The 12,401-nt window shown below is 39.0% G+C and overlaps 1 protein-coding gene across 2 annotated transcripts; it reads left to right on the plus strand.

Annotated features, from left to right (window-relative positions):
• Nucleotides 1–9,032: 9,032 nt before the first annotated feature.
• LOC140309442 (C-X-C motif chemokine 13) lies at nt 9,033–12,401 on the plus strand. Of its 2 annotated transcripts, XM_072387292.1 has the most exons (5): nt 9,033–9,162; nt 9,715–9,832; nt 11,241–11,321; nt 11,705–11,764; nt 11,920–12,401. In XM_072387292.1, the coding sequence occupies exons 1-4, from the start codon at nt 9,099–9,101 to the stop codon at nt 11,754–11,756; spliced, it is 315 nt and encodes a 104-aa protein (XP_072243393.1). In that variant the 5' UTR covers nt 9,033–9,098; the 3' UTR covers nt 11,757–11,764; nt 11,920–12,401. The 2 variants fall into 2 exon arrangements, with proteins under 2 accessions (XP_072243393.1, XP_072243392.1); XM_072387291.1 differs by lacking the exon at nt 11,705–11,764.

Genomic DNA, 12,401 nt, shown 5'->3' on the forward strand with positions numbered 1-12,401 from the left:
TCCGTCCTTTGCACCGCCAGACAAACGTGTCTTCAGCGTACGCAGACTCATGTTTATGTTGTGAATATTACATCATCAACCTGCTTGTTTTACTTGCTAAATACCACACACAAATCCAAATTCTCTAATTACAAACATTTATTTTATTTTTTTGAGAAGGAGCTAAAACAATACATTACAACAATCCTACATTCTATAAACAGAAAAGCCATTAAAATCACAGAGCTATGCACTTTATATAACATTTTTATGAACTAATTTATCACTGTTTTGTATAATGTGACCCCCCCAGCATTGTTTTGTATTATGTTAATGTTCTGTGTTTTCACTAATTGTAACATCTGACTTTTCAATTAAGTTTGCTTAAAAAAAAAAAAAAAAAAATGCTTTACCGGGAAACAAAATATTGATATATATCGCAGTATCGATAAAATCTCTCAGCCCTAGTTTGGTGACGTGTTTTAAGATTTAGATTAGATTAGAGATTAGATAGAACTTTATTGATCCCTGTGGGAGGGTCGCTCTGGGAAATTAAGATTCCAGCAGCACCGTTACAGAAATAAAAAAAATATATATAAAATGCAAAGATAGAAATCCAAAAAAGAGAGATATTACACATTATTATTGCTCAAGGTCCAGTTGTGTTGTGGTTCCACAGTCTGAAGTACCTGTATGAGTCCACAGACTCCACCTCGACTCCACTCCCTTTTGGTTGTGGCCCTGATATTTTTGGTACTAAATAACATAATAATAATAATATTATAATGGGACTCCTTCTATTATGAAATGGTACCATTAAAATATGCAATTAACAGACTTTAAAGCCAAAAATGTCACATTGTGAATTCAGTGTTCCAGCATTAAATCTTTTTTTTGCCTCAGGCTAAGATGATGAAATCTTGAAGGGTTCGTTGGTTAAAAACTTCACAAGCTGCAGCTTTTCTTTAGAAAAGAAACCGTTTAATCTGGAAAGCCATTGCTTAGTGCCCATGCAGCTGTCTCTGTGTTCTATGTTGAACGATTAAATGGAAATGTTTCATTCTGAACAGAATCACAGGCCTGAAAAATAAGTAAGTGAACTGCATGCAGATGAACTGAGGAGGGCGCTGTTGTATTGTGACTGCTTACGTCTGCGTTCCATCAGCAACTAGTCCGCTGGGGAGGAAATGGTGGCAGGATGCGGTGGGAAACTTATAGTTGGGCACTAATTTACTAAAAGTTTAATGTCCCAAACAAGTTAATTTTAGCTGAAATGTACTTTAAAGTAAATAGTTGCAGTTTGTTATTAATCAAAAGGAAAAGGGTCGAGTAAATAGTTAAGTCAAACAAATATATTTTTCCTTTTAGAATGATATACGACATTTGTGTTGTGAGACAAAACAAAAGGATTAAGATTACTTTATTGTCACGCAGTCACGAAATTACCATTGAACACACACATGCGCATACATCTACTCTACGCTCCAGTGTATGACAGATGCCATACACTGGAGCGGTGGACAGCCAATCACAGATTGACAGAAATTTGCTGTGGTGCCCTTGAGTGGTCAAAAATGAACCGCAGTTTAAAGGAAATGCACAACGCAGATAACCAGCTGGATACCATCCATCCACTTTCTATACCTGCTCAATTCAACTCCGGGTCACTGGAGCCTATCCCAGCTGTCATTGGACGAGAGGCAGGGTGCTCCAGTCCATCACAGGGCCACACAGAGACCAACAACCATGCACACCCACACTCACTCCTCCTCAGGTAAAGTTAGAGTCACCAATTAACCTCACATGCATGTTTTTGGACAGTGGGAGGAAGCTGAACCCAGAGAAATACACGGTGAGAACATGCAAACTCCACACAGAAAAGCCCCAGCTGGGATTCAAACCAGGAGCCCTGCAGCTGTGAGGTGACGGTGCTGACCACCACACCACTGTGTAGCCCTCATTTAGATACCATTTGTGTTCATTTTCAGATCTGAAATACCAAACATTTGTTTCCGGGTACTGAGGAGTGCAGGTTTGGTCCATTTTCTTTGTCAGTGATGATAAAACCTTGAACATATTTCACTGGTGCCCAAAAGCAAAGGAAAAGAATATGAATACTTCAAGCTCAACTCAGCAACTTAATGCTGAAAATATAACGGACTTATTTTTTTGCACTGCATAAAAAAAGAATCTTTGATGATAGTATGCAGATGAACTGATATAAAAATAGTCATTCATTTTTGGGCACTTCTTTAACATAAAAACTATAATTAAACTATGACATCATAAACTATGATGCTGATATTACTTGTTAAGGATGTTACTTTTTTCACCTCGTAGTCAGCGCTGGACTCATAGTATCATTAGATGATGCTGGTGATGAAGTTAATTAGACTGAACCATACTGAAAATGTGCCAGAAGCATGAGCAAGTCATGCCAACTATAAGGATGGATGTTATAAAGTAGAGACTCGTGAAGAACAAAGTTCACCCCCTGCCAATTCTTCAGTGTTTTACATATTGAGGTCCTCCAGCTCTTGAATAAGGTAAATATATCATCTGATGAATAATCCCACAGGACATATGCAGTCCCCCCATGATTCAGCAGCTCATAGAACCTCTTATTACATGGAATAACTTCAGGAAACTGGAAAGATCAGTCAGGCTGAGGTCAGGACTGAGCCATTTATCAGCCATTCTGATGTAGATGTTCTGCTGTGTCTGGGATCTTTGTCCTGTCGATAAAACAGTTTCAGCCCAGCTTTAGCTGTCAGACAGATGGCCTCACATTTGACTCTAGAATACTTTGGTATCCAGAGGAGTCTGTGGAAGGTGCCCGGGTCCTGTGGCTTCAAACCAAGCCCGAGAGAGAGGAGGCTTTCTCCTGCAACCCGTCCAAAACAATTCATACTTGTTCAAGTCTTATCGTAATTGTACTGTCAAGAACTTCAACATTCAACATGCTAACTGAGGCCTGTAGAGTCTGAGATGCAGCTTTTAGGATTTTGGTCATTTCTTTGAGCATCGTTTTGTCTGACCTTGGGGTTAACTTGCTGAAGATTGACTTTCTCACTGCAGAGCGATGGATTAAAAATGTCCTTTCCCATACCGATTGGCAGCAGTTGCTTCTCTAAGGTCATTGCTGGTATTAAAAACACTGGAGATGGAGCGTTAGATATTGCTTGAATTCATTTATCAGTGGGATTGATCAGAAAAATTGATCGAAAAAGTACTGATGCAGATTTTATTGATACTCTCCTCGCTTGCTGTAGATGGTTCCTCTGCAGTATTCAGGCTTTGGTTATTCAAACCAAGGTATAATTTAATGAATAGTGTGGTGCAACATTTAGCAGAGTCTTAAGTTAGACTTTTATTCGATTATAGAATAAATCCACCTCTGTCACACTTTTCGTGCCATTTGCTGATGCAGTGCAATGCAGTAAATGTGGTTCACACCTCAAAATGATGACGAGTTTAACACTTCAGTCTCGACGCCTCTGGTTCTTGTATCAGGTCTTTATCTACATGTTATTTAAGAATCAACGCTTCCACTCATTAACAGTGCGAGGCAACTGTAGTTGACAGTTTCAGAGACGGAGGTGTGAGAAGTTTCGGAGAGCACTGCAGTGCGTGTGGTTAGAATTTCTCTCAACAGGAGACTCATTTCCATGTGGAAACTGAAAAGTGTAAGACTTTACAGTCTGGGATGGAACACATTTCATGCAGTGAGGTTCACAGCTGATGTAAACATACAAAATACCGTCAATATTAAGAAACAAGGAGAAGAGCAGGGAACGGAATAACCAAAGAAGTGTGGGTAAGGAGAAGACGTGTAAAGAGTTTCCACATCATGAACTAAGTAGGTGTTTTTTTCAGTGCAGACTTTGCTCAGCAGTATCTTTGTGGGGAGGGCTGAGCATATCTGATGTTGAAAGTCGGGAAATTGAAATGTAGCGGTTTCCTTTGTTGGCAAACAGATGGCTTTCACTCAAAGATGGTATGGTACCGTAAAAATGCCAATAATAGGCTGGACTGCCTTTGAGGAAGTGTCTCCAGTCATGTGTGCTTTGCTTCGTATTTCTGCTCTACTTTTGCTTCTGCAGCAACAGTCCTTAAAAGAGAAAGTTTCATCTTACCTTGAAACTGAGGAGAAATGAAAACTAATCCACACGAGTCAGATGCCTCCAAAAAACATCAGGCTCACATGTGAATACAGCTTTGATTAAACTTTAAGATCCAAATGTCGGTTGATTTATTTAAAATCAATTACTTCTTTTTTAATTGCATGTGTTATATAAGCTTGAAAATGAATAAAAAGCAAAGGCCATATATACTACTTGGTCTTCTCCCATTTTTGCTTTTATAGCACAGAGCTTATTGTGACGTCAGGAATGTTTGATGTTCTCAGTTCGGTCAGGAACACGTGACTTTGGATGATGGTGAGCTCTCCTTTTGTGCCCAAAGCTCTGAGGTGTGTTGGGGCTCATTATTCTGCAGCAGTATCGATAACCCTCTACAAAGATGTAAACCAGAGGCTTGAATACGGGGGTCTCCTGCTCTCCGAGGGGTCAGAATCAGTCTGCTTCAGGTTATCAGGTGCAGAGTGGCAAACCTCTGCCGTTAGCCTCCTTCCAAACAGGGATTCCTCAGGAGACACTGGGATTATGTCTCTGTCCACCCTGATGAGGTGTCAGAGTTTCCTTTTGTAAAGAAAATCTTTTTCATACTGCAATAAGTGACAAAGACATTTTCAGCATTACTCATTCTTGCTGCAAAAACTGCAGGGCAGCAGTTGCAGGATTTTCTGCATCATTGCTTTGCCAGATTTCACACATTTATGCCTTGATCAGAAGGTTTCCTGTTTATTACTCAGTGGGTATCATTTCATGCAAATACGCGTGTAAATTAATCAGGAAATAACAGGTATGGTAGCATTTTTTTGGTGCCTCTTCATTACTGGCACTGAAGCGCTTTTTTCAGTTGCTACTCTGCATACTGTCGTGTCTTGTTTTGGGTTTAGTTTTTTCTGTCGTGTCTTGGGTTTTGTTTTCAGATTTAGTTTTTTTTTACTCAATAGTTTCTTGCCATGTTTTTTCCTTGTCACGTCATTAGGTTCATTCAAGTCACCTATCTTTGTTTTCACAGCTGCTCTTCATCCACAATCACCTCCCTTAGTATTTAGTTTCCAGGTTTCCCCAGTCACACCTTCCTTCCACCTCCACCGATGTCTCGGTCATTCATGTGTTGTCTGGTCAGGTCTTGCCTCTTGTTTTTCCACAGCCATGGCTTTGTTTTTTTTTTCCACAGTTTAGATTTGTAGTTATCCGGCTCAGCTGCACCTTTTGTTCCTTTTTGTGTTAATAAATCAACTTTTCATCTGGGTCCTACCTCATCCCTGGACTTTGGATCAGTTCTGGTAGCCATAGTCCTCAGTCCTCATGTTGCACTCTCACTAGAATTACATTATTCAGAAGATAAAATGGGAAATGAAAATCGCTGAGTTAGACTATTAACGGGGCTGGGCAGCTTATGGAGGAAGAGCTGTCGCCCACCAATTGAAAGGTCAGTGGTTCTAGTTACCTCTGGTCAGTGAGCCACATGTCAAAGCATCGTTGGGCAAGACGCTGAACCCCACATGCATGCATCGGTGTATGAATGAGTTGGAGGCACGTAGAAAAAGACGTGCCGTATGAGTGTGTGTGAGTGGGTGAATGTGGCATGTAGTGTTAGAAGCGCTTTGAGTGGTCAGTTAGACTAGAAAAGCACTATACAAGTACAGTCCATTTACCATTAAGACTGTTTTAATTTGATTCCACTTGAAGCATTTCCAGACTGTTGCTCTGTTCTAATAAAGTCCTGATCTGTTCACTGATAACTGCAGACATCTGACAAAATTATCATTCAGTTCATTTAATCATCTGTGCAGGGAATACTTACAGGTAAAATGACAGGTTAGAAGTAGAAAAAGGTCTCCAGTGTTTTGTCTCTCAGTCCACAACATTATAGCATGGAACATACAGAATGATGGTTCAGTTGAATGGCAGGTCCAACTCTATCCATGGCTCGACCAAAATGTGTTTGTAACCATTCTGAGTGATGGCAGTTAAACCTACTTTCATGTTAGTTTCCGCGTATTAAATCCCTTCGTGATTCTTACTTGTTTTACTCCCCAAAAAACTCCTGGATGATATCATTTGACCCCATAGACTAACATTTTGTGCTTTTAACCACATATCACACTTTTCCTTTTCAGGAAACACTTTGATGAAACCCGTGAACTTTATGGACCTCCGAGTTAACATCTTGTGCCGAACAGCCAACACATAAAATTTATACATGTGTGGCCGTCCAGGATTAGAAAGATGTTTTATGTCCGATATGAGGACAAGCACAAAGCTTGAGCCACAAGGGATAATATATTAGTTCTCAAACGCCACTATAAATGCATTTAGTACTATTGCAAGTCCACTGTATTACAAACAAAAATCTATTTTTCATTTGTTTCCTTTTTTAGAGCATCTGCTTGAATGTTGAATCTTAATATTTCTGTCCTTAACAGACCCTGTAGCCTCTTTAGTCAAAGACATCCCTGTCGGTCTCACATTGAGAACGTGGACTTACCTGTAAGATAGCCTTATTTTTTTTTTTAACTCAAGCCAACTTAATTGGCTAAAAAGATAAAAGGAATATTTGATGGGGGGGTGGAGCCCACGAGAAGTTTGGGGCTTCCCAACTCGATTGCAGAAGACTTCAGTATTTCTGATGCATGACTCATACTATCTGAACTTAATCTTGGAATAAACATCTTATTTTCATATATGGGAAATACGGTCTCATTTGACTTGAGGGTTGCGGGATAAGATCCCCCCCACCCCCACCCCCCATTAATAACTTACCAGAACAGGAAGTGGTTAGACACAGTGACCTCTGAGATAAATACAGAAGTTCAGTTCTGCTTAAGCTTGGTTCTTGGTACTATCCAGTAACAAGCTTTCTTCTTTTGTGGACCACATTTCCCCTCGGTAAGCTTAGGCTTGCCAGCAATATTTCCAGAATATAAAACTGTATGTAATGTTGTTACTGTCTTTTTGTGAGTTAGGATACCGTCTCTCCATAGTTATGAGTATAGTTAAGGCTTTGCACTCTGGCTTAGTGTGAAGTATGATGGACAGTCGTCCCATTGCTTTTGCTTGTTGCTGATTTTATGTTCACATGGGCTCTTAATCATAATTCCTCTATTTTCCATATTTTTATTGCTGGTGTGGGGATGATATTCAAGATTAAAGTGTAACATCAGACCAGGGCTGAATATGGCACAGTGTTTGTGTCTATGTATTCTTACCTCACTAAATAATGTCCTTGAAAATGATTTGTATGACTCAGCCAAGCTGAGAGGCTTACGATTGATTAGATCATTGAAAGCTTACTGAAGATCACATCCTGAAAACTGATTTAACTTAAACCTGATCCTCCAGCCATTCCTGGTTTCAATATGAGTATCTTTTTTTGATCATTTGTGGCCTCAAAGTAAATTTAGACATGAAGTTTACGTGGGGTTTGGGCACCAGCCTTCTCACACCAACTCCACATGCTGTTCTTGCATTTTCATTTGAGTTTGAAATCATTCACACAATATCTATTTGAGTTGTTTCTGTGTTTTAACTTTATCTTAACCTAGTGAGATAAACCTATGCTGACATCCTGAGATGTACATTTCAGGGTTAAAGTAACTGTGTAAGATAAAAAAAACTGCATCTAGACATTTGTTCTCCATCTGGATAAAGCCAGATTTCTGCCTTCACCTATTTCCCACATAGCAAAATTGATCTGGGCCAGTTCTGGCCCACATGCCACAGAGAATGACGGACCTTTACAGGCCCAGAGCTGGTTTGCCAGAGCTGGTCCACACATGGGCCAGCTTGGTGCCAGCTGTAGGCCACCATTGCCAGATGTGGCCCACATCTGGTTCACCTGCCATGCCACCAGTAGGCCAGAAGTGCCAGCTTGATGCCAGATCTGGCCCAGACCCGCCTGCTATGTGGGTCACTTCTTTGACAAGGTCGATTCATTTGCGGTTTCCTGTTCTCACATACAAAAAAAAGTGACCATCCATTTCTAAAACAGGCAACCTCAAACTTCTTCAAAAACTGAATCCACAACCACTGATTTCACCGCTTTCATCTTTTTTATTTCAGTACGAGCAGTAGCCTTCATCTGCATGCCTTTTATAGCGTTAGTAAGTTAATTCTCCTGAGTAGAACGAACCCATGCACAGATATAAATGGTTCAAAGCATCAGACTGAGTAAAGTGATTAGATACTGATAGGAACGTAAGTTTTAACTACATAATCACGTTTTCTCTCATTGTTGCACACTGTAACTTTAAGGAAGTAAAGCTTTCATTTATCTGACAGTTTTGTAACATCCTCTCATCCATCCACCCAATTTTCTATCTCCGTTTTAACCTGTTCAGAATCACGGGGGAATTGGAGTCTCTCTGAGCTTTCACAGGGAAAGAAGCGACTTTTACCCAGGACACGTTGGGAGTCCTCCTTAGTTTTCCAACACAATAATAATAAAATAATTTGTCATGCATGTTGGGAGACACACTGGTATCTTGAACTGACCTGCTCATGACCTCATGGGAAGCACGCCATCAGCTTTTACCCAGAAGAAGTTCTTACTGATTACCTTATCAAAATCAATGTATGCACACATTTTTACCTCTTTTGCAGAGATGTCTCTCTTATAGTGAGAATGATGTAGTGATGGCTCAGACATGCAAAAAAAAAAGGATTATTTTCATGTAACACTGACGAACAAAGCTTTCCTGTCTGTAAGGATGTAAACTTTAGAATACTATCTTAGTGTGCTGACAGAAGCAGCAACAGGGACAGAAAGAGCAACGACTATGTGCATAAAAATAAACACAGATTTAGTTAATTCAGCAAAACCACATCTTTACATTTTCGGCTATGTTAGGACGGGAAAGGGGCAGAACGTTTTCTACGCACACTTCCTTATTTTCAGCTTTATAAACCCAGACACTACACCATTCATCCTCACAGCCCTCTTACATCCTCATTGGTTTCTGAGAGATCAAACCAACCACCCAGAAGATGAACAAACCACTGATCCTCCTGGCTGCTCTGACTCTCTGCTGCTGCATCACCACTCTGCATGGTAAGAAAATATTTAGGCATGTTGCGTTGCTTTTCTATCAGATTTTTTTTTTTATATGATATCTTACAGTTGTCAGATAACTTTAGGAACAATTGTGTTTAAGTGACCGTTTGTTTTTAGAAATGCTGCTCAGTGTGTATTTAAAACTATAGTTATATTCCATGTATGTCATAGTTAATATATATATATATATATAGTTATATTCCATGTATGTCATAGTTAATATATATATATATATATATATATATATATATATATATATATAGTTATATTCCATGTATGTCATAGTTAATATATATAGTTATATTCCATGTATGTCATAGTTAATATATATATATATATATATATATATATAGTTATATTCCATGTATATTATAGTCAATATACATCTATTATATTTTATATATTTATATAGTTATATTCCATGTTGTGATGCTGTTTATGATAGAGGAGCAATGAGGAAGATGTTGCTGAAAACAAACAAAATCCCACTGCTACCCCACAGGGTAAAATGTTAACTACTCTGCTTTTAAAAATGTTTATTTTCCGCAGCTGCTTCCTGGTCTGGATGTCGCTGCATACGAACCGTCTCTAAACCTGTTCCTATAGCGATCATCGACAAAATTGAGGTGATTCCTCCGTCTGGACGATGCCGCCGTGTTCAAAGAATGTGAGTATTCCAGGACTTATTCTATAACAGCAACTGTCAGTATGATATGCAGATGTTTTAACTCTTATCCTGATGTGGTTAAAGTGTTGGGGTGCAGGTGGAGAGGTTGTCCATCACACTGAAAGTGGGTGGTTTGATTCCCAACTGTTCTAGTTTACATGTGCATCATTAGGCAAAATACTGAACCCCACAAAACAAATATGTTCCTCACTTTTAGGTCGCTGTATAAAAGTGTTATTATCATTTTTAAAATGGGTATATTACAGGAACAATGCACTAATGGCTCTAACGGTTCAGTCTTTCTCAGGACAGAGTCAGTCAGTAAAAGCCTTCTTCTTCATATCTTTTTCATCAGCTACATAACTTGAATGCAGCACAGAGCCTCCCTTCACATGTCTTACACCTGTTCACCCTGTTGCCTTTGATAGTTATTTCATGTTTTTACAGTATTGACAAAGATGGAGTCAGGAAGTTGTTAGATTAATGTAGCACAGGTATTAAAGCAAAACAACTACAATATCTGAATTTTCCACACTAAACAACCGTTAACTTACATGGTTTTTCCATGTATTTTTGATATAACCTAAAATAAGTAAACTCAGGGATCCAGATCTGCATGTGCCCATCATCTCTAGAAATAGTGGGCTCACTTCTAGGGAAGTCCCCATGTTGCACTGCCATGTTTCTACAGTGGCCCAGAATGGACAAAACAGTTACTGACTTTAAAAAGGGCCTCAGTACTGCTCAAAACGTAGCAGTTTCTTAATAAAGGATTCAAAATAGTAAAGGTAGTATAGCTTTTGCCATTTAGCCATTTAAACTCATAACATCTCTAATTTTTGCATTACGTTAACTGCCATGAATGCTCAAAAAATGTCAAATTTACTATATTTTACATCTTATATCATTGTAACAAACCTACATGCTGCATTCACACATGCAACAACTGTCACAGAAGGGATGTTGCTACATTTTTAGAAGCTTTTATAAGGAGAAATGCCACATACTGTAGGTACTGTACCTTTAACTGACAGACACAGGACTGATTGCAGAATCTGCATATTTACACTGAATAAAGTTAACTGAATCTTGAAAAAGGTAAATAATTGAGGCAATCTTTACATTTCTGCACAGTTGTGACATCAGGGTATCTAGGAAATCACATTGGGTCACAGCTACAGTCAGATCAAAAGTGAGAACAAATGGAAAACCATCACAATGTGGAAATTCTTCAGAATACTCATTTTAAAATCAGATGTCTGGCTTCACTGAAGCACCGTCAGCCTTACTCTTATCAAAAGCAAATTCATTTATCTGACACTAGATCGGTGCAGCAGCTGAATATTGATTTGGAAAAGCAGATTTCATCACCTATCATTGAAAACATCTGTTTCCTGTTTCTCCTCAGAATCTACAGGAAGAATGGCTCTAAAGTTTGCATCGATCCCAGTGCTGCGTGGTTTGTGGACTTTCTCAGGGCTATAGATCGGTAAAAACCTTACATTTTTTCATCCTTCCACTTGAATAAGAACTGTTTAATGTTATAAGATGTAGCACTTGGTTGTTTTCTGAATTTCTTTGTTGTTGGACTGTTGTCCAGCTAAATCTAGCAGTGGTGGTCATGGGGATGTGCCTTTTATTGGTTCTTGTGCAGCCCCAAATTAGTCCAGTCTAATTGGTCTTTAAACCTCTTTATTTACTGCGAAACATCAACAATGAGCAGCGTGGACATTTTTTGTAACGTGGTGACATGAAATAATTGTGTACTTTTAACTAAGTTGCATCTTTGTGACTTTTTCTATTTGCCTGAAGACAAACCTCCGCCCTCTGCCATGACGTTGTGTATTTACTTGTTTATTGTTGTGTCCAAAGGAAGCGCTGTGCCAAAAGAGGCGCTACATCTTGTGTTCACCATCGGTTATAGTGATAATGGTAATAAAAATTTGTACTTTACCAGAATAGTGTCTTCGCTTGGTCATTATAACATCCCTGATCACCACGCCGCACTAAAGCACTGCGTTAATTATTGCTGTCAGTTACTGCGTTTCATCCCGGTCTCCACAGTGATTTCTTTGCTTTCATTGCAGGCGCAATAATGAGGCCTTCAGCTCAACCACTCAGCCACCCACAGCTTCTGTAAGCTTCTGATCACACAATGTGAAACAGAAATGACTTCTTTCATCAAGCTCTGAGAAAACTGCAGAACACCTGAGCCATCATCGAGTTTAAGCCTCTTTCTGTACTTCTGATTTTATTATATTCGCCACCATCTTTTCTTTTTTCCACTGTAATTATTTCTTACCTGAATTACTGACTTGTACTGTGTTTATTTGCCATTTGAAGTATTTTATGTGTTGTCTGGGGAAGCTTAAAACATCAGTGCAGTAATATTTGACAGAATCAACACAAAACATGTATCTGCACTGTGAAATAAAAGCTGGTTGTTTATGTAAAGTACCAAACGTGTGGTCTAATTTGACACTGAAATGTGACATTTTTGGATGGTGATGTAACTTCTAACATGATATCATTGTTTTTGTTTTCATAAAGAAATAAAGAACAGACAAAA

This window comes from Leuresthes tenuis, unplaced genomic scaffold (genome assembly GCF_036924035.1).
Source record: "Leuresthes tenuis unplaced genomic scaffold, fLeuTen1.0.hap1 SCAF_6, whole genome shotgun sequence".
In the NCBI taxonomy this organism is placed as follows: Eukaryota; Metazoa; Chordata; class Actinopteri; order Atheriniformes; family Atherinopsidae; genus Leuresthes; species Leuresthes tenuis.

Excerpts from the sequence above, each read along its gene's own strand:
- LOC140309442 (XM_072387291.1), top strand. The coding sequence starts at position 9,099 with ATGAACAAACCACTGATCCTCCTGGCTGCTCTGACTCTCTGCTGCTGC. Across the intron at positions 9,833-11,240 it reads TGCCGCCGTGTTCAAAGAAT|AATCTACAGGAAGAATGGCT; the intron begins GTGAGTATTCCA and ends GTTTCTCCTCAG. Across the intron at positions 11,322-11,919 it reads TTTCTCAGGGCTATAGATCG|GCGCAATAATGAGGCCTTCA; the intron begins GTAAAAACCTTA and ends CTTTCATTGCAG.